Source organism: Aulonocara stuartgranti (assembly GCF_965226115.1).
Source record: "Aulonocara stuartgranti genome assembly, chromosome: 6".
Taxonomy (NCBI): Eukaryota; Metazoa; Chordata; class Actinopteri; order Cichliformes; family Cichlidae; genus Aulonocara; species Aulonocara stuartgranti.
In genome coordinates, this window is record NC_138944.1 from 30588144 (window position 1) to 30610008 (window position 21865).

The following is a 21865-nucleotide window of genomic DNA, read 5'->3' on the forward strand; positions in this document are numbered from 1 at the left end:
GACTGGTGCACAGTGGCTCTGTAACTGGTCACAGTTAGGTTACATCAAGTGCAGAGCAGCAGAGATTAATTGTTAATTTAAACTGATGAGACACTTAGATTCATTCACTAAATTGAACATTTATACTATAATAATATGAAGACCTTTTGGCTCTCGGAGGAGGCGGACGCACTTTTTCTCCTCTCCTCTCCCTTATCTTCCCTGGTTAGTTCTTATGTCCTTGTCTAGTCTTGTGTTTTTTTTTGTATTACTTTCCCTGGAACACTCTCTCACAGTCTGTTTCTAAAACCTAAAGAGAATTATGGATTTGATCAACTGGTCTCTGAATGCTATTGACACCCTTTTCTCAACGAGAAGTCTGGGCTAGGGAGAGCCCGAGTGCCCTGGAGGGACTTTCCCTGCCGGATACACGATGGATGGGTGGCAGACATGGAGGATCGTGTGCCTGGCGGGAATGTCAATCGAGGACGCTGAAGATATCTACCTATTCGGAACCATGATAACAGGGTTCTTGCTGATCGGAGCTGGCTTGACCCAGGCTTAACGGAGAATTAAAAAAAGCGGAACCAGCTGTTCAAACCCCCCCAAGGCTGCCCACTGGGATTGAAACGATTGGACGAGGCGCGACTTCTCAGAACGGGCTCATTGAAAGCAGCATGGTTAAGACCTTGGAGACGCTTACAGCTGCCGTGAATACTCAGAATAACACCTCTGAGCATATATTGGGTTACATCAAGGAGAGGCCTGCTCAAAATAACACCTTTGAGCGAAAGTTGGATTACATCGTGGAACAGCTCACTGCAGTCGTGAGGTCTCAGAATCGGCTCTCTGAGCAAAAGAATGACAAGACCACGGAGCGCAAGTTTGATACCATCATCGGGAAGCTCGCGGTTCTCCAACGAGAGATTGAGAGACCAGTGTTGGAGTGTTAAAGAACAGCTTTGAAATTCTCATGAGTTGTTGCAAAAGAAAAATTACCATCATAATCCGGCTACCCCTTCGGCGCCAGCTGTGGGCTCAAGGCTGGAGCCGAACAAAAACTCCCTGATAACGACTGTGTTGAGTCTGTTCCTTCCCATTCCCTACAAGGCCACCTGGGTTGGCTGGTAGACTGTTTACTTAGCCTGGCGGGGCGAAGGACACTGTCTCAGCTGAACTATGGACACGCACACACATACATATACTGATACTGATAAGCACTCACTGACGCATCACCCTCCCTACCCCGGATCCAACACCACCTCCAACGCTTACCTCCCCTCTGATGTGGACATCGGGTCAGCTGGAGGCGCAGTCGACGATTGCAGCGGTCCCAGATCAGATGTACACACTGGAACACTTTCCCATGTTGCTTGTCTGTGTTTATTGTGCTATGGTGTGTTGATATCTGTGCATTCCTGTATTATCCTTTTGTGTTACACATTTCGATGTTTTTTCCTCGCTACCTAGCCTGACCTGTCTCCCCAATGTGATGTTTGTGTATTGTTTGTACGGTCGGCAAGGTCTGTCATCTCGGTTGTGGGCAAAAGACCTGCAACGGACAAATAAAGGCTATCTCATCTCATCATAAGCAGTATACTGTCAGTGTAGGGAACGAAAATCAGGGAAAACATTTTGTGAAATATTGTGTTGCATCTCATTGAATTCAGTTGTGTAAATCCATAAAGAGCAGTAAACCTATTCGCAGCAGCAGCTGATCACAGCTCGAACACTAAGGAAATCTGCTGGAGCCCTCAGTGTAAAGTATTGTGAGTTGTGATTCTTTTCCCCACAATGAGCCAATAAAACCGATTTTAGGGTTTTATATTAATAGCTATACTAAAGGCTATCTCTTCACCAAAAGAGCTTCTTCTAACAGCTGCTTTTTACTTTCTTATTCTGAGTTCATTTTAGAGCCTGGACTTTATCACTTTTACTTGAGTAAAGAAGTACAAGAAGTTCGTTAGCTATTAGTAGCTTCAGTATTTTTTTTTTTCATCTAGCAGCTTTATATATATATATATATATATATAGCTGCCTGTACTTTTGCCTCCCTTGACAGTTGGACACATTTCTCTTGTTTTGCTTCCTTTCTTTATTTCTCTGTTTCAGTTAGAGTTGACTGTGCATTCATCTTTTCGGACAAATGCTCAGTCAACTCAGTTCATCAAGTGCTGCAGCCTCCCTGGCTACCAGTCCAAGTATACCACCGACGGTCGTGCTGTGAGAAAACAGTGCAGTTGGCAATGACCAAGAAGTAAAATATCTGTAGATATAAAAATAAATAATAAACACATTCAATAAGTAAAGCAAGTGAGACCAAAAACAAAAAAAGCTAACAAAAAACTAAAGAAAAATATCACAAAACTGATAATCTTTTCTGTCAATTTTGCTAAACCATTTTAATACAAAAATCTTGGCAGATACATCTTCATGAAGCTGAAATTGCTGCATTTCAATGTTTTAGAAGAAGAAGAAGCCATAATATTTCATGTTGGATTTATAGGTTTACTAATTTACTGATATTTATCAACACATTTCCAGTATTTTTTGGAAACATTTCTTATTTTTGAAATACATTCAAGTGAAAAAGAGTTTGTTACAGAAAAACTAAGTACAAATTCACACTGAATGGGATGCTCTATGCTTCCTGCAGAGTTTCTCCCCATGAGAAAGCATGGTGCCATAGCCAAAGTGATGGAAAAATGGAAAAGGTGTCGGCTAGGCATGCACCAGTTTGGTGCTATAGGCATGTATGCAGAGCCAGTCATTTCTTTTTCTTGCAGTGTGTGTTTTGGTGGTGGTGGGGTGGGGGCAGTCTGTCTAGAAGCACTTTCTGTGGACGATGCTGGGGCCGGACTCATCGTACTCCTGCTTGCTGATCCACATCTGCTGGAAGGTGGACAGAGAAGCCAGGATGGAGCCTCCAATCCATACAGAGTACTTCCTCTCTGGGGGAGCAATAATCTGCAATGGCAGAAGTAGAGTTGTCAGCAATGAAAACACGCCACATTTAAACATCACAGACTGAGGATTGAGCAACAAGAATTTTACCTTGATCTTCATGGTGCTGGGTGCCAGTGAAGTGATCTCCTTCTGCATGCGGTCAGCAATGCCAGGATACATGGTGGTACCTCCAGACAGCACAGTGTTGGCGTACAGGTCCTTACGGATGTCCACATCGCACTTCATGATGCTGTTATAGGTAGTTTCATGGATACCACAGGCCTCCATACCTGTGGAGAGTTGGAACGTTAGTGATCACTCAGCTACAACTGCTTAACAATTCACAGAAATCTATCTTAAAGCTGACGCTGCTTACCAAGGAATGTGGGCTGGAAGAGAGCCTCTGGGCAACGGAACCTCTCATTCCCAATAGTGATGACCTGTCCATCAGGCAGCTCATAGCTCTTCTCCAGGGATGAAGAAGAGGCAGCAGTTCCCATCTCCTGCTCAAAGTCCAGGGCAACATAGCACAGCTTCTCCTTGATGTCACGCACAATCTCACGCTCAGCTGTGAGACAAGAAAACGCATTACATTTAGGCTTTTCTGGGGGTTTTCCTGGTGTAAACCATCTTTCCTTGACTGTGTCCATTTTCTCACCTGTGGTGGTAAAGCTGTGGCCTCTCTCAGTCAGGATTTTCATGAGGTAGTCTGTGAGGTCCCTGCCAGCCAGGTCCAACCTGACAATGGCATGGGGCAGAGCGTAGCCTTCATAGATGGGCACAGTGTGGGAGACACCATCACCGGAGTCCATGACAATACCAGTGGTACGACCAGAGGCATACAGGGACAGCACTGCCTGGATGGCCACATACATGGCAGGAGTGTTGAAGGTCTCAAACATGATCTGCAAGAACAGCAGGAGAAAAGAGATGATCAGTGAAACTAAAAGCCAAAGTACTCTGAAATAAGTTTCTATGTGTTAGTTCAATTGTACGGAAAGAACAGCACACTGGGTTGAATTTTAATAGTAAAACTACTTTATAGAAAAGCAATTTATTACAAAACTCCTTTGTTACACTGACTCTACAAGTTAAAGTGCCGCAACCTGCTCCATTCTTCTTTTTTTTACATGCAGACACCTGGAGAAAAAACCTGGAGGGTTGAAGGAGGATGAGGAAAGACAGATTGAGCAGGGGAAGAAACACCCGAGTGGCAACATAGTTTCCTGTTGTTGGGCACTGCAGCTCAACAGTTTCCTGACTTAGGGGGAAGTTCGTCAAGGTGTCAGCTCTTGTTACCTGAGTCATCTTTTCCCTGTTTGACTTGGGGTTCAGGGGGGCCTCTGTGAGCAAGACTGGATGCTCCTCAGGGGCAACTCTCAGCTCATTGTAGAAGGTGTGATGCCAGATCTTCTCCATGTCATCCCAGTTGTTGACAATTCCGTGCTCAATGGGGTACTTGAGGGTCAGGATTCCTCTTTTGCTTTGTGCCTCGTCACCAACATAGCTGTCTTTCTGGCCCATACCAACCATTACACCCTAGGAATGCAAAGATCAGTGTGATTATGAAAAGGTCAGCAGTTATGAAAAGGTTACAAGGTATGTGAGGTTTATTAAGGAATATGTACCTGATGCCTGGGGCGTCCAACAATGGAGGGGAACACAGCACGTGGAGCATCATCTCCTGCAAAGCCAGCTTTGCACATTCCAGATCCGTTGTCAACAACGAGGGCGGCAATTTCGTCTTCCATTTTCTGTATGAAGGGAATAAAAAGGGAGGAAAGGATTTTTAGATCAGCTGTTAAGCTGTAGTGTTTTCCATGTGGTATGTTTTATCATCTGACATCGCTGGCACAGGGTTCAGTCGAAACCCAGTGCTCAGTCTGCCCATTGCTATAGAAGGCTGTTAAGAATACTTTTCACACAATCATCTCTAGGATTTACAGTAAGTGATCTGAAAAAGAGAAAATATAATGTGAGCTGCAGTTCTTTGGGTGAAAATGCCTTGTTGATGCCTAATGTTTGAGGCACATAGTCAAAATCCTTCAAGTTGATATGATGGCAACAAAGACAACGACCACACTAGCTGCAACTCCTATTAGTTGGACAATAGAAGATCGGAAAGCCAGTGGCCGCTGTGATGAGTCTCAATTTTGTGCTGTGGCATTTAATGTAGCATAAACAACACAAAGCACTGGCATTTCACAGTGAAGATCTTTCTTCCAAACCAGCCTTTCCGTGGGGACTTTACATATTCTTCCTGTGCCTGTGTGGCTTCCCTTCAAGTTCTTCTTTGGCTTCCTCCAATCCAAAGACAGATGTGGACATGTTCAGTGTTTTTTTCCAAGATATTTTAAATAGGGTCTAGGTGTGAACTGTATAATCCTGTTAAGTCAGTATCCCCCAGAATCTCTCTGAAGAGTACGTTGTTGAATCTATTTCACAAAAAAAAAAAAAAAAAAAACTAAGGCAATTCTTAGTGGAAAAGTTGGACTGGCAAGGGGATAGGTAAGTTTTAGAACCGAAGAAGCCTCTTGGATCAAAGGTAGAATGTCTTCTAGAAACTTGAAGAAGTCTGGACGCTTTCTTTCCAACTCCTTAGTCAATACATTTCTACAAACTACAGATGGCATCCTCTTGGAATGACTGAAACCAGCCCATTGAAGTCATTATGCAAATGTACTGTTTATAAGATTGGGGAAACCTGCAGTCAGCTGAGACTGAAGAAATCACTTGGATGAGTGACGAAACGTTTCTCCCACAAAACGCTACGTCCAGATGAACAGAATCAACTTTTGGAGATTTACTTACCTGGATGATTGAGCACACATCAAGACGCCATAACAAGAACATTATACATAACAAGTGGTTTCTAATGATCGGTTCAACTTAAGTAAGAAATTTAAGTAATGGGATTAAAAGATACCACTTGTTTGAAATGTGAAGTTTACAATTTGAGAGTATTTAAAATATAAGTAAAAGACATTCAGTGGGATCTGCTGTTGTCTTACCTGTGTGAGGAAAGGTTTTCAGTGTAGGAGAACTCTGACTCAGGGCTGCACTCCCATAGGATTTAGTACCTGAACTTGACTGCAATAAAGGGCAGTAAATTGCAGGATTTTATCAGGGTCCGTTCTGCAGTCTCTCTCCATAAAAGGAGAACTTTGTGCACAGCTCCCGCTGATTGGTTCAGTTTCATCCACTGGGTGTGGTCCATGCAGAAAATTGTTCTGGGCTCTGACATAACGGGGTGGACAAGTTCCACTAAACTAACCTATGCACAGTCAGTGTTATCAAACTGAGGATAGTTCAATGTTCAATAAGCCTTTTACTTTATCTGTCAGAATTATTGCAATAGTGCTGATACACAAGGCCAGTATGAGTATGAAACCAGCTGAAATATTTCCTTTTATGTATTTGTTATTCGTCCACTAGGAAGCACATTTAATAAATCCATTCAGTCTACAGTAGAATTGCTTTGCCATGAGGTTTCCTGAGAATTGGTCCATGTATCCCAATCACAACATGTGTAAAATACCCATGTATGTTTGTACACTGGAAAATTAACAAAATAATTAATTGAGCTAATTTATTTCATGACACACAGGAATATTGTAGAAGTGGATTTCACTATTGCATTTTACCAGTTATTTGCACATATTTGGTAGTGATTTCAGTATATAGGGTTGGGCATTTACAAGGGATTGGGAGATTATAATCTTAGGGTCATTGACAGCACAGTTAACACCCTATCTGACTCATTTGCTCAGGCATACCAATGTCCCTCACACATCACCAATGTTCCCTCTAATTTTTCACGTGTCTGAGCAAACTCCCTGAGCGGTCCCTTGGACTACTGTGAGCGACATCAGACATGTGCACTGTGGTCATGCCAGCATCGAATCCATCCAAGTTACATGGTTTATTCAAATAATCAAATTACAGCATTTATGTTAGACTACTTTTAATTAACTGCTTTAGCCCATTTACAATGAAAATGTAAAAAAAATCTAGCCATTGACCTGTGTAGTATGTTAACACTATTGGAAGTAAAAAAAAAAAACTTGAACTCCAATTTTGAAAACACAACTTTCTTTCATCCCCCCCGCCTTTTTTTTTTATTTTTTTTTTTATAAAGCTCTGACTTGTATTATGAGTCTGTGGTCTGGGAGAGAGTCCTGTAACTCTCTGTCTGCAAAATATAGTATATAATGACCAATGCTGGGCAATTAATTATATAGTTACTTCTTTAAAAAAGTAACTCAGTTTGGCAAACAGATTTTTTGCCAAACTGAGTGGAGATCACAAGTTTTTTTGCAGCTATTTTTTTTAAATACAGCCAAGGCATTTTTAAATAAACATTTCAAACTATTTACAGAACAATCAGCTGATCTGCATCAAATTTGATGCCACACAAATTATTTGTGCCACTCCAAAAAATACTTTCTGTCCACTATGAGATAAAGGAGAACAACAGCCTGATACCTGCAGGCCTGACAGCAGGAGATGTATCACTCCTGTAACACCTGTAACATTCAGCAGTCGCCTCATTGTTCTGACACACACAACAAAACTATTGACTATACTACACACTAACTACACAAGATTTGCGCTAAACGTCTCAAATCTCTCACATCTCAAAGCACCGCCGTCACTCCTAAAACTTCCCCCCGTTTTTTAACAACTAGATGCCTCGTTGCCATATCATTTTTTGATTGGTCGACATGGTAGTTTTTTGGACGAATAGGAAAGGGAGAGGGGGTGGAGTTTGTTTTTGCTCACAGGTGAGCGCTTTCGAGCCTTTTTTCTTATAAAACGCCGTTTTTACCGTTTATTCCCGCAGTAAATATAAACAACGACAGTATTCAGGAAGAAAACCAAACATTGCATTTTTTTTATCATAACTCTGGTTTTAGTGGCCTATCAACACAATTTAAAAACTGGTATAAAGTCCACACTTTTTCCGTTAATTGTTCCGTCTGCTCACATCTCCAATGGTTTTACACATTGTCATCAACGTGGCTTCACTCCACATCGGCCACGCCGCTTTGCTAGCTAAAACACCGGTGTCGGCACATAAGGACGCTGTCAAAGCCTGTCGACGACGGTGATTAGCTGCGTATATACGAATGAATCGCATCATTGGCTGGACTATGGGATAAGGTGGCATCGTGACTAACACTGCAAAACAGAATTGTTAAAGTATTAATTTTAATTTCAATTCAGGTTAGGTTTTTTTGTGCGCAACACAGATTTTCTGTGCGCAGAGACCGTGCCAGCAGTGCGCAATTGCGCACGTTCGCAGCTTAGAGGGAACATTGCACATCACACGTGCATAAATAGAGTGACAGCGTGACAGTGATAGATTTGGTCTGGCGGAGATGGGTTAATGTTTACAGTATAACTCAGGAGACTGTAAATTTCTAATCTTCCCTCACTTCATCTCTCCGAACCTATGGTGCATGAGACTTTCAAGGATTAACCTTTTACACCTGAAGAGATACGATAAGCACTTGCGCAGTTTTCAGAACTTACCTATACATGGTTAGGTCACAAATATTTGGACAGAGACAACTTTTTTCTAATTTTGGTTCTGTATATTAGCACAATGAATTTTAAATGAAACAACTCAGATCCAGTTTAAGTACAGAGCTTTAATTTCATATATGGAACAAAGAGACTGCATAAAAATGTGAGGAACTGAAGCCTTTTTTAGCGCAATCTCTTCATTTCAGGGGCTCAGAAGTAATTGGACAAATTAAATAACTGAAAATTAAATAACTGAAAATAAAATCTTCATTTCTAATACTTGGTTGAAAACCCTTTGCTGGCAATGACAACCTGAAGTCTTGAACTCACGGACATCACCAGATGCTGGGTTTCCTGTTTTTTAATGCTCTGCAAGGCCTTTACTGTAGCGGCTTTCAGTTGTCATTTGTTTGTCGGCTTTTCTGTCTGAAATTTAGTCTTCAACAAGTGAAATGCATGCTCAATTGGATTAAAACAGTGGTTCCCAAAGTAGGGGGCGTGCCCCTTGGTGCAGAGCCTAGCATAACGGACATAATGGACAGGTTTGGACAGAAGATTTTCTTGTAAAACAAAGGGGGCCTAGCAAAAAAAGTTTGGGAACCACTGAATTAAGATCAGTTGACTGACTTGGCAATTCAAAAATATTGCACTTCTTGGCTTTAATAAACTCCTAGGTAGTTTTGGCTGTATGTTTTGGGTCATTAGCCATCTGTAGTATGAAATGCATTTACAAAATCAATTTGACTCTATAGGCGGGCAGTATGTCTTGAAACACCTCAGAATACATTTAGCTGCTTCTGTCCCGTGTAACATCATCAATAAACACTAGTGTCCCAGTGCCAGTGGCAGCTTTGCACGTCCAAGGCATCACACTGCCTCTGCCTTTTTTTTACCGATGATATGGAGTGCTTTGGATCATGAGCTGTTCCACGTCTTCTCCATACTTTTTTCTTGCCATCATTCTGGTGAAGGTTGATCTTGGTATCATTTGTCCAAACAATGTTTTTCCAGAAGTGTGCTGACTTTTTTTTTAGCAAAGTCCAATCTAGCCTTTATATTTGTAGCATTTCATGTTCCTTTTAAGCCTTAAGAGTATAAAGGAAATGTACACCATTAAGTCCTGCTCTCAAAATCTGATATAGATGTAACACTGTCTGTGAAACTGGATTTAAGTGCTTAAAATTAAAATTTAAAAACATATTTAGCACCATCTTTTGTCAGTACGGAACTGGACGTTATCTGGTTGGTTGGCTGGTTGGTTGTGGCAAATAGACTTACATTAATTTTAGCTAACTAGTGACAGAATCAATAACTCAGAGGAAAGTGCAGTGCAATTTGCTGAGATGTCCAATGAAAATTACATAGTTTGTCTTCAGATAAAAAAAATAACATCTAATCTTTACGTAGATGCCAGTTGTCATCGTGAGACACTAAGTGATCTCCAAGATGTTCTCTGAGACCTTACAAAAACCCTTGGATGCTATAACTTTTTCAATAGTTATAATATCATATAGTGGTATATCTCACAGAGGTCTGGGCACTGCTGTAAATATAAGTCTTGCATCGGCTGAATCCACGCCAGTCCACTAGAGACACAGGCAGCTAAAAATGAAGTTCACATAAAGTATGTGCTACAGTTTAAGTTGCTGCTAACTAACTCTCCATCTCTACCCTCAGGGCTCTTTTCACCCACTGCAGCGACCCAGACAAACAGGTCTTCAACATACCTGGCTTGTCTTCTGAGATGATGGCACTCATCATTAACTTTGCTTACACCGGCTCAGTTTCCATAGCAGGGGAAAATGTAGTGGAACTTCTCATGGCAGCTGATCAATTCAAAGCAATGGACATTGTGAAACTCTGCTCTGACTTCCTCGGGGAGCAACTGTGCCCAGAGAACTGCGTTGGCATTTGGCAGTTCACAAAAGTATGCTTATCACCCGAACTACGCGCCAAGGCCTACCACTACATCATCAGTAACTTTGAGCAGGTTGTTCTTGAGGAGGAGTTCCTGCAGCTAACTGTGGAGGAACTTGCTGACATCCTTGATAGAGAGGACCTCAATGTGCAGTTGGAGACCACTGTGTATGAAGCACTTACAAAGTGGATTAGCCATGTACCTGTACAACGGAAACAACACCTCACCGCTCTGTTGTCCAAGGTCTATAAACTTTCATTACTACATTTAGTTTGGACTTAAATCTTCAGTATTTAAGTCATAGATTGAGTCGATCCATCTGGGTATAAGGATGCTTTAATATCTTGAGATGTTGCTCTTTTCAGGTGTAGCCAAACCACATTTAAGAAATTCTCTTCAAGAGCATTAAAACCGTATCAGATCTCTACATACATACTATAGAATAAATTATATTTATTAAGTATAGTTGCTAGGGCTATGACTAAAAACTGTCCCTGTTGACGAAAAGGCTAATGGTGTCTGACTTTGGTCTCTCTCTTGCTAGCAATAAGAAAATTAAACAACATTAGGAGCATTATCCTAAAGAAGCTTGAGTTTACTAAAACTGATGTAGTTGAAATTCATAGTCACATTCTCTTCTGTCATCTCTCTATAGGTCCGACTGGGATTGATGACGTCAGACTACCCGAAGGACCATGTGCTGTCTAGTGAGCTGGTGGAGGCCAATTCTGAGTGCCTGTCCATGATAAGTAATGCCATCTTAGACATACATGATCTAGGAAGCAGACCCTTCATATCTGCCTTGTATCACCCTCTTGCTCGTCCGCGCCTGCCTCATTCCATCCTGCTGGCCATTGGGGGGTGGAGTGGTGGTGAGCCAACTAACGACATCGAAGCCTACGATTGCCGGGCTAACCGCTGGGTCAACGTAACGAACAACCTCGAGTGTCCTCGTGCTTATTATGGAGCCGCATTCCTCAACGGGTACGTCTACTCCGTTGGTGGCTTCGACGGGGTGGAGCATTTCAACAGCGTCCGTAGGTTTGACCTGACCACTCGCGCCTGGAATGAGGTGGCGCCCATGCACTCCCGCCGCAGCTATGTGAGCGTGACTGTGTTGAACGGGTTCATCTATGCCCTGGGAGGCTACGACGGGCATGTACGACTCAGCAGTGCAGAGCGCTATCAACCTGAACTCAACCAGTGGAGTCTTATTGCACCGATGCACGAACAGAGGAGCGACGCCAGCTGCACAACACTTAACAACCGGGTGGGTGAAGTAAAAGAGTAGCAGAGAAATAGAGTAGGGTCTCAGGCACACAGGCCTAGAGACCTGTCAGCAACCTTTGGTAACAACCAGTTGCTAGGGAAAAATGTGTACTCCTCAGCTGGTTAGGCAGTGATTGTATGAAAGACTACAGATTTCTACAGCAAATAGTTTGAGTATTTGCAGACAAGTCAGAATACTCCATGCAAACCTCAACAGTCTGCTTACGACCAAAGGAAACACAAGGAGGCTTGTGGTGCAACACCTTCCTGGTTACAATTTCACAGTAGTGACAGCCATCAACCTCCAGCAACCACTTGCCAACCAGTCAGGGAATACACATTTTTACAGTGAAGCGAGGTGCAAGATAGGTCACAAACTGGTTTCTATGTTCATGTTTTCAAATTTAAAAGTATAGTTTAAAGTTGAAAAATATACTAATATATATCTATTTTGTTTCTAACTGATCACAAGTGCATCTTTGCATTTATGTACAGTACTTTAGTTGAGTTGACTTGTCAACTAAAATATAACAGATATTACAAAAAATTGTAAAACACATCATTCTTTTATTATATTAAGATCCCATATTACAGTTATTTATCTGCATTCCTGAACAGAAAAATTAGCCTTATTGATTGCATGTTATGTTTGATTCATTTCTGGCTTTCTGACTCAAAGAAGTCCCACATACTCAGGTAAAATTTGGGTACATAAACATGTTTTTATGAGAGGTAATTGTAAAACACACACATTTGTTAATTGTCATATTTTTCAGTTGGACACTTGGGTACTGAGTATCGGTCTTACTTCACAAATGATGTGGAAACATTTCACTTACAGGTAACATTGTTTCCAACTGAAATCTAAGAAATGTAAAAATTTTTAATGTCCCTTTTTTGTTTTCAGATTTACATTTGTGGTGGACTCAATGGCAACGAGTGTCTGCAGACAGCTGAATATTACAACCCAGAGAGCAACCAGTGGACGATGATCAGTCCCATGAACAGCCGCCGCAGCGGGATAGGTGTCATTGCATATGCGGATCATGTCTTTGCAGTAAGACAAAGTAGTGCTGACACTCACGTAACATACAAATCAAATCTGTAATGTGCTTTGATCAGTAAGGTTTAACACAGATTTGGCTGACACAGAATTTGGCTAACTTTGTTTTGTATTTATCAATGATCAGATTCCTATCCTGACCACAGGTTCAGAGAAGGCATTCTTACTCATTCTATGTATTAATTTAACTGATTAGTGATGTTTCTGCCTCTCTCTTTTTTTTTTTCATGTGCCTCATTCCCAAAATGTTGTGTCTTTGATGATTTCACATTTCACTCAGTACAACAGAAATACTTATTCAAAACCAACATTGTCATCCTCATCGTTCCATAAAGGACATATGTTAGAGACAATTTCAAACTTATCCTGCAATACCTTTAGAAAAATGAGGGAATAAGCCAAGTGATTAGAACTCATCCTCTGGGGACGGTAGGCATTTTAGCTGTAAATTTATCTTGCTATTTGCCTTAAAACCACTTATTTAGTTGTTTTGCAGCTGCACCCTTTGGTAAAAAGCAAAGATTTTAGTCTCACCTTCTGAGACACACTTCTTTATTTAGCTAGCTACCGTTTAGTATTTATTTTAGTCTCTATTCAAAAAAAGGAAAAGTTATCATCAGCAGAATGCAGTGACCTTACCCTGGTGCTGACCTCAGGGTCTTTGATCAGGCTTTTAGGCCCCAAGGCCTATCAGGGCTACTTTAATCTGTTATAGGAAGAAAGGACTGGAACTCAATGTTCCTTTTTGGACTAAAGGCAAAAGAGCTTTGAAGACATTTATACTGAAAACACAAATACTTTGTCGAGGGCTATTCATCTTTGTTGATAATAGCGTGGTGTAATAGACAACAGTGCTTTAATAGCTGTAGTTGAGGCTTGAGTGAAAAAAGGTCTCATACAGACTTCCACAACAGCTGGCTTCTACTTTATTTTACTTTTTCCTTTTAATTCAGAAGTCATTTTCACACACCACTGCACCCTGATCTTTTCTAGACATTCCCAACAAATGTGGGCCTGTGAGAATGCAAATACTGGGACGTTAATGAGCCTTTTTTAAACAACTTTTATGTGTAAACTCCATATAACAGCATGAGAATATGTCAGGTAGGTGTTCGCTTTATCCAGGTAAAACCCTAAACCAATCAGAGTATTTCCAGTAGTCAGATCACACCTAAGGTAAACAATCTCCTTGTATCTGCTACATATTAAGGGCAACTTGGGACAATATTGCAACTTAATTCTTCTGTCACTTTCTGGAGTATCTGTGCAAAAGCAGCTAAAGACATATAGCAGGTGCATTTTCTTACAGGGGTACGGTGAAGCTGGTTACACTTACATTCAATCATTTGAGCCACGTATTTACTTTTAGGTTGGTGGCTTCGATGGAAACAACCGTCTGCGCACCGCTGAGGCTTACAACCCGCATACCAACACGTGGAACCTCGTGTTCTCTATGCTGACCCTGCGCAGCAACTTTGGCATTGAGGTAATTGATGATCGCCTCTTTGTCGTCGGGGGTTTCAACGGCTTCACCACCACTTCGGACGTCGAGTACTACACCGCTTTAACCAATGAGTGGTATGAGGCGTGCGGCATGGATATTTTCCGCACAGCCTTGAGCTGCTGTGTGGTGTCCGGACTTTCCAACCTGACTGAGTACACCTTTCCTCGTGACTTCCTGCCACTTGAAAATGTTCTAGAATTAGCAATGGAGTCAGCAGAGTCCACGTAACATCTTTAAAGTGCAGTACTGCCATGTGTCAACATCTGAGTCTCCAACATGAAGGACTGAAATAAATCTTTAGAGCATTAAACTGCTGGTGAACTGGACATTTTTTGTATGTATCTCAAAAACTTTCAGTAGGAGAGCCTGCACTGTAGATACTGGGTTTTATTAAGAGAATGCAATTGCAACAATAACAAATTGAAAAGATTTTTTCATTCCCTGTAATGTATGGCTGCTGAGTAGCCATACCAGACATGCACACAGGGTGACCAGATCACAATAAGCCGCATGTCGGACTTATCAACTCTTGCTAGGTAAACACCATAAGAATAAAGGGAAGTTTTCACTCTCCCTTGTTATTTCAGCTGCGGTTCTGTCTGGTAACAGTCTATAGGTTTGAGTAAGGATGTATCCAATATTTTACAGTTGTACTAGCCAATACCCAATAAAGCAATTCTTACTTTTATACCAAACTAGTCAGTCTCAGCTTAGTCAATTTACTCTTTCACAGTAGAGCCTATTTTCTGAATAGTCTTCTGTCTAAACTCAACATATAAAAAAAAAAAATCTTAAAATTAACTAAAAGCGAGGCTGTCTCTGCACTGCACAGACCAAACACAAAATGTCGGCATGTTAGCCAATATTATTGTGCACCCTTAATTATAACACTGGGCTAACCTGGCCAAATTACAAACAAAAATCAATCACAATCAACATGGACTGTAGTAGCCGTGGAAGGAGAGAGGAAGTGCTTTCCTATAGTCCATCTGACCATATTGGCTTTACTGGCCAATAAAAGCAGTCCACTCAGCCATGCCAGAGGGGCCGATGGCGCGATATGGCCACCTCGCTTCTGTCAGTCTGCCCCAGGGCAGCTGTGGCTACAACCGTAGCTTGCCTCCACCAGTGTGTGAATGCGAGAGTGAATGAATAGTGGAATTGTAATTAAGCAAACTTCCTGTCACCCACACCATTTCCTGTCACACACACAGCACGCAGCTTCTCAGAGCAGCTCAAGCTGCTTTTCTGTTTCTGCAGGCTAATCAAACTTATTTTGTATTTACAATCTACAAACCCTCTGTAATTCTACTAACTTTTGATCCAAAATGTAGCATCATTCACACAATGATTTCATAATCCTCTCACACCTTTATTTATCATTCAAAACCTTCTACTCACCACATTCACACACTTAAACTGTGACCAGAGTTGAGGAATATAACTCAAAACAAGCTTTCCTAAAAGTATTTTAGACATGCTTGTCATAATCAGAAAGAGCAAGTCAACAAAAACAAAGAAAAAAAACGATTGAAACCTCTATTAATTCTCACAGCACACACAAGAAATTGAAAAAATAAAACACACCAGCAACTATTGCTGGAGAGAAGTTACTACTGAAAGTAATATGTTAATCTTAAGTATATACAATGCACTCACTATATTTATATATCTACATCCAAACTCAGTCAATTACTATACATCCACTACAGCAACTCAAAACTTTATTTATAGCCCTCTAATGAACATAAATGGTGTCTTAAACACACATTCAACAATGTTTGCAGCAGTATTTGTAAAACCAGCTGTGGCTTAAACAGTTCACTGCTTACTAATTTGCATTTTCATACTCACACACACACAGTCTAAAAATAGCTCCAGCATTGCCTCAGACTCCTTTCACACAGAGATCTCTTATTTTATATTACAAAGACGTCTTATATTTACAACCACTGTCAGATCTGTCAGCTTCAGCGCCTAAACAATTTTGACAAATTTAAGTTAACGGTCCAACCGGTAAAGTCCAACTTTTTTGTGATCAATTAACCAGTATCAGACTAACTGTTTCTGGCCTCATCTCTAAAATCCCTAAGTTAATTTAAAAGCGTCAACCAACCCAAACTTTGCCTGAAGCTCTATTTTTTGGCGTTTCACAGCCAAGGCTTACCCAGAAGTTTTAAGTTAAAGTTACACGCCTGAAGTCCAACTTCTGCTGGCCAAAAAAGCACAGACTACCGTTCCAAACGGTAAGGAGACTAACTCCTAGTTTAATTCCAGGATGCCCTGTACCCCACAGTCAAGCCAAACTGAACTAACCCTGTTCGCCGACAGGTCAATGTCGCGCGTCCACGACAAGGAGGGAGCGTAACCTCCGGGCTCTGCGCTTCCTAGCAGACTCTAACTGCCGTCCTATAAAAATTTATAACACTTTAAAACAACAATCAACACCCAAAACAAGTGTATGACTGAGGCAGATCTACCCTGATGGACAATGGGGACTCCAACCCACAAAATGACCAACAAAGGTCTGACCTAATGACCAACCAGGACTTTAACCCACAAAATGACCAAATTCCCTAAATCCTACGTGAGCCTCGAACTCACTTTCACTGTTTTCTTTTTCCTTGGGACTCCAACCCAATTTCTTAGCAGACTCTAACTGCTTTAACTTCTTCGTAGCAGACTCTAACTGCTTCAACTCATGAGATTTTTCATCAAAATCAAAACAGACATCTACCAGTAATTTCAGTGAGTAGACTTAAATTTTATCATGTCCAATTTGGCACACTTTGGAAATAATTCAACAGGTAGTGTCTTACCTTTGGATAAGCCGGCTTATGCCCACTCACTTCGACCACTGGCACTCATGTCTGCCCGTCCGACCACCTCAGACCACCGAATTTCTCCGTCTACACCTCCAATTCTCTCCCTCCTCAACCACCGGACGAAGCCCCCAAATCTTAAGGTTCACATAATTGAGGAAGGAGCGTACAAACAACCATTGGTCAAACAATTGATTTTAATGAATACACGCGTGGGAAGACCACTCTGTACGCAGACAGGGATTGATCTTCGACTTAATCAAAGCATACACAGATTTTTATAGCATCAGGGTTTGAATTAAAGACGCCCCTTCATACGTCACAGACAGAATATATATACCGGTATACGTCAAATCAAAACCACAATGACTTTTAACACAGTTTAAAAGAACATTGTCTTCTATCTCGTCTGAAACACGAGCCCCACATCCTGCCAGACGCTGTTCCTCTTTCCAGAGACAAACATGACCAACTTCTCACCTATACATGAGTCTCTCTGAGTGTGTGTGTGTGTGTCTATGTCGTCCTCAAATGCTCTCTCAATTCACCCGTTGCACTTCTGACCTTTTACCAGACCAGAGGCTCATCCTTATGTGTAATAACCTAACTGAAACTACATGTACTATGTTGAATAAATGTTTTAATCAAGAACCTCTACTAAGAGCTTAATAAAAGAATATAAAAGTATAACAGACAATTTGAATAACCTAGTAATTCAAATAGCCTCGTCTAGCCTGCTCCTCAGAATAACTTAGACTCTGCTTTCACTTCTGCAAACTCTCTGCAACTTCCTGTCAACTCCTGCAACTTAGTCTTTCTGAAAGACACACACACTGTTTAAACCTCTGAATACAATATCAATGCTGCAGATTATATTATTAATGCAATGGTAATGATGATGATTATTTAACAATAGCAGTAAAATAATTTCCCTGCTCCACAGCGCTTTGGGTGCCTTGAAAAGCGCTATATAAATCCAATCCATTATTATTATCATTATGCTCTTCTTGTAAGATGATGTGAGATCTTTCTCATGGATTTTGTCCAAGAGAACCTCCGTCTGTATGACGGAAAGCAGAGTGGCTACACATTTTGGGTATGTAAGGTGAAGGGTGTAATAGTAGGCCATAAGGTATAAAGCACCCTCGGTAACCAAGTCTTTTGGAAACGTGGTTACTGGCACATCTCCTACCGCTAGGATGCAGTTGGATGGACTCACAATCAGGACTGGGCATGAGAGAAGACGTTTCATCAGATAGGTATTAGGGTCTTCTTGGTCCTTTAACAGATAACACAGACATACTTTTGTAAGGATGATGCACTTTTGTTTCAAACACATAACTAAAGCTAAATTACAACAAAAGTTGAGGTTCTGAGAAAACACATCTGAAATTGCTACTTTTAATTATTCTCGATGGAATTACTGTTCACATCTGTCTAGCCTTCCTGAAAAACAGAAAACCAAGGCTACATTTAGTTAGGTATCATTGAGGTGATAAAAATGTGCTACCACGTAATGCATCCATGTTTGTATTTACTGGTCACAGAGATCTAACATGTGAGAACCCTCATTCCAAAAATGTGTTTTAGGTGCCTTTTGAAGGCTTAGAACATATAATATGTGAATATAAAATACTTTGGCACTCATCAGAAGCATTTTTTTAATACTGTTGTCCCAAAAAGAACAAAAACAAAAAACAACTACTACATTTTACACAACTCACCTCAAGGACATGCACCAGAGCCTCACTCGCATCCCGTGCCCTCTTTGGAGGAGCAGAGGTGGATGGGAACAGTGATGGCAGCACATGTAGCATCTCAAGAGCCTGTTCAGCTATACAGAAAAAAAAATCATCATCTCATTACCAAACTTAAACAAAATCCTCAAGATCAAAAAAACAAACAACAACAAATATTTGGCCAGTGACAACCATCGTGGATTGAAAAGGTGAACAACAAGACACTAGCACATGAAAGTTAAAGCTGTAATCCATAGTTTAAGCTTGTCACAGTAACCTAAAAAAATGCTAAATGGTGTAGATAATTGTAGTATACTGTGTTTACAGTAGGCTAATATGACTTATGCTTGAATGCTAACTACACCTACATTGGCCTACATTGCATTAATGTCAGTCTGTAAAACTTAATGCTCAAGAGGGGAGGGAGGGGGAACAAAAAGGGATTTATCTTACATTGTATGTTGTGTAGTGAGCCTACACAACAACCTTTTCCTAAACTGGCCTGTTGGTTTGTATTTTTAGCCTTTTGTAGTGTTGAGTCTGTTTTCCCTGCGCGTAACTAGCATCCAGAAATGCATATACTATTATATATTGTACATATATTTATTAGTTTCAGATGTAGCCATTCTTGTATTTTGCTTGTTTACATTATTGTATTTTGCACAACTCTGTTGCTTGTGAAGCTCGCACACAAGAATTTCACTCACATGTGCTGTACCAATGTACCTGCACATGTGATGTGACAATAAAAGTGATTTGATTTGATTTGATTTGATAAAGGTGCGGCTTTCAGCTCCTTCAAGAAGGAGAGGGGGAGTGGGGGATTAGGCCTTTAAAATTTCAAATTCTCCTCCTCCTGTCCTCAGTGACATTACTTTACGGACTACTGCTTTAACATGCTTAAAGATCCAAACTATACTCTGATGACCAATAACACCAAAACATCATTGCTTACCTTTATCCATTCCCATTGGGGGCTTCAGCGTCTTTTTCCATACACCAAAAAACTGCACCTTCTAGTCAAAAAAAAAAGAAAGCTTGCCATCTTCCCTTCAGTTCATTGATGAAGTTGGCATTTTCTTTATCCAAAATGTGATGAAGCTCCTCCATCACCTATAAAATATTCAGCATACCAATACAAACATGTCAATGCATCACTGAGGAGCAAGAAGTCGGTATGATAAACATTGTTTGGCTTGAATCACGTGGATTCAACAATGACTTACATGTCCAATGTCCTTGAAGCAAGGATATGCTTCTAGAAGCTTTTTGTGTCTGTCCTCCTCGCGAATAGTATTTGAATCAATGAATGCTCTTCTGGCTGAGAGACATCCTGGTGGTTTGTGTTTTTTCTTTTAAACAAAGTTTGTAGGGTCTTGTAGTGTTTGGCCAATGTTGCTGGACAGTGGGTGTCTGGACTGTTGATATCTGCAGGCTTGTTTGCTGCAAGACACAAAATTATAATGTCTCTCACTTTAAAAAAAAATCTCATGTCATTAAAATGACAAGTGTCAGAAATCTGCCATAAAAAAATATAGACTATACTTTAATGGAGTTAAATCTTAAAACCCCCCAAAAAACTACAGCTCTGAACTTAACTATTAAATACTTATTCATTTTTCAAAATATTTACCATGTAAATGCCAATTTACATATGGTCATGCAATCATATACAATTATATGTAGGCACACAAGTGCACCACTATAAAGATGTGCCCACACACACACACAGCCATGAGGCAGTTGGATGGACTCACTATTAGGACTTGGCAGGGTAGAGGGTTCTTCTTCAAGTAGGTTTTGTGCTTTCCTTTTTCCTTAAAGACATAGCAAAGAGATATTTTGTGTCAGGGTAATACATTTTAAAAAATTTGTTTGGAACCTAAATTAAAAAAACAGTTAAAAAGAGAAAAAAAAAGCCTCTAGTGAGGCACATTGTTTTTAAAAACATTACTTTACATGATATACTGAGTGGTTATAGACAGTGATGTTGCACAGACTTATACTATAAACACACCACAGTACCCAGCTCTTTAAATTTATAATATACTGGCTTTTATTAATACCAATACTTTATTAACATTCATTTCCACAGAAATGTTAACAAACTGATGATAAAACAGGAAAAATGTGATGTAGTTATCATTTTCTGATGCCCATTTTAAAGCCTTTTACTTCTGTCATGTCAGGACTGCCATCTTGACTCAACATGCAGGTATATTTGTTTTATTTTTTTATGATGACCACACAGTGACCGGTTTGTAAATGTAAAGTTGAAACTCACCTTCTAACTCACTTGTTTTACTGGCCGACTCTGGGCTGCTCCTCCCTTCTGTGGACAGATCCAGAATGATTGTTGAGTCACTTGAATCCATTTCTTCTACGTCACTTGGCTGATCAAGACGTCGCCTCTTGGCAGAGCTGCAAAGATTAGTCAGTTAATCAATTAGTTATCAACTATAAACTCAATCAATTCATATCTTTATTGTATAGCCATTTTCATATATACAAAGTGCTTCTTCCTTTCATGCTAAAACAGGTGAGGAAACTAAAGGCAGGTCACCAAATACTTGATTGATCATTTTGGATCACTTCTTTTTTTCCTTAATAAAATGCCCAAACATGATTTTAGCTTTTTTGTTTGTCCTCTATCGTGGAAATTAAAATTGTCAGGTTGTGGACAAAAGAAGACTTTTGGGGAAAAACTTTCACAACTTTCAGACATCGTACTGACTAAACATCTTATCAATTAATGAGGAAAATGAATAACAGAATTATCATTGCTAAAATTAAAATTAATTAGTTGCAGCCTTACCTCTTTGAATGTCTCCCATCTGGAGTGGCTTTTTGGGGGGATCTCACATTTTGCAGTCTTTTGTTTAGCTGTGTGTACACAGTAACCTGTATAGGACATTTAATACATTTTTCGAACCACTACTAAAATGTCCAACATGAAACACTTTGGTATTGAAGTGGATGCATTTCACTTACCCATGTATTCTTGATGCCTTGGTCCTGTAGCATAGGGTAGTACTGCACTATTCTCTTTGCCATTGCTGTAATTTCTGGTTTTGACGGGTATCTATCAATCAATCA

General features: G+C 40.4%; 3 protein-coding genes across 5 annotated transcripts; 1 reads left to right on the forward strand and 2 right to left on the reverse strand.

The window, feature by feature from the left end:
- Nucleotides 1–2764: 2764 nt before the first annotated feature.
- Nucleotides 2765–4710, reverse strand: LOC309708752 (actin, cytoplasmic 1-like). Its single transcript, XM_082537040.1, has 6 exons — nt 4554–4710; nt 4225–4464; nt 3584–3830; nt 3302–3493; nt 3034–3215; nt 2765–2946 (listed from the first exon to the last, which is right to left on the reverse strand). Exons 1-6 carry the CDS (start codon nt 4674–4676, stop codon nt 2803–2805), a joined length of 1128 nt encoding a protein of 375 aa, XP_082393166.1. The 5' UTR covers nt 4677–4710; the 3' UTR covers nt 2765–2802.
- A 2331-nt stretch (nt 4711–7041) lies between these two features.
- On the forward strand, nt 7042–15839 carry LOC309708314 (kelch-like protein 10). 2 transcript variants are annotated; one of them, XM_082536246.1, is made up of 5 exons: nt 7042–7709; nt 10132–10615; nt 11028–11642; nt 12549–12698; nt 14074–15838. In XM_082536246.1, the coding sequence occupies exons 2-5, from the start codon at nt 10199–10201 to the stop codon at nt 14434–14436; spliced, it is 1545 nt and encodes a 514-aa protein (XP_082392372.1). In that variant the 5' UTR covers nt 7042–7709; nt 10132–10198; the 3' UTR covers nt 14437–15838. The 2 variants fall into 2 exon arrangements, with proteins under 2 accessions (XP_082392372.1, XP_082392371.1); XM_082536245.1 differs by lacking the exon at nt 7042–7709 and adding an exon at nt 7749–8032 and having other exon boundaries at nt 14074–15839.
- Nucleotides 15840–19819: 3980 nt separating this feature from the next.
- On the reverse strand, nt 19820–21839 carry LOC309709313 (uncharacterized protein). Of its 2 annotated transcripts, none has more exons than XM_082537871.1 (6): nt 21761–21839; nt 21585–21670; nt 21066–21190; nt 20527–20586; nt 19996–20212; nt 19820–19882 (listed from the first exon to the last, which is right to left on the reverse strand). In XM_082537871.1, exons 1-5 carry the CDS (start codon nt 21821–21823, stop codon nt 20028–20030), a joined length of 519 nt encoding a protein of 172 aa, XP_082393997.1. In that variant the 5' UTR covers nt 21824–21839; the 3' UTR covers nt 19820–19882; nt 19996–20027. The 2 variants fall into 2 exon arrangements, with proteins under 2 accessions (XP_082393997.1, XP_082393996.1); XM_082537870.1 differs by having other exon boundaries at nt 21054–21190.
- Nucleotides 21840–21865: the final 26 nt, after the last annotated feature.

Coding starts and splice junctions, on each gene's coding strand:
- LOC309708752 (XM_082537040.1), bottom strand. CDS start 4,676: ATGGAAGACGAAATTGCCGCCCTCGTTGTTGACAACGGATCTGGAATG. Junction 4,465..4,553: donor TTGGACGCCCCAGGCATCAG/GTACATATTCCT, acceptor TTGCATTCCTAG/GGTGTAATGGTTGGTATGGG. Junction 3,831..4,224: donor ACAGGGAAAAGATGACTCAG/GTAACAAGAGCT, acceptor CTGTTCTTGCAG/ATCATGTTTGAGACCTTCAA.
- LOC309709313 (XM_082537870.1), bottom strand. CDS start 21,823: ATGGCAAAGAGAATAGTGCAGTACTACCCTATGCTACAGGACCAAGGC. Junction 21,191..21,584: donor GATGGGAGACATTCAAAGAG/GTAAGGCTGCAA, acceptor TAATCTTTGCAG/CTCTGCCAAGAGGCGACGTC. Junction 20,213..20,526: donor TACCCTGCCAAGTCCTAATA/GTGAGTCCATCC, acceptor TGTGTCTTGCAG/CAAACAAGCCTGCAGATATC.
- LOC309708314 (XM_082536245.1), top strand. CDS start 7,920: ATGGTTTTACACATTGTCATCAACGTGGCTTCACTCCACATCGGCCAC. Junction 8,033..10,131: donor GTCAAAGCCTGTCGACGACG/GTGATTAGCTGC, acceptor CTCTACCCTCAG/GGCTCTTTTCACCCACTGCA. Junction 11,643..12,548: donor GCACAACACTTAACAACCGG/GTGGGTGAAGTA, acceptor TTTTGTTTTCAG/ATTTACATTTGTGGTGGACT.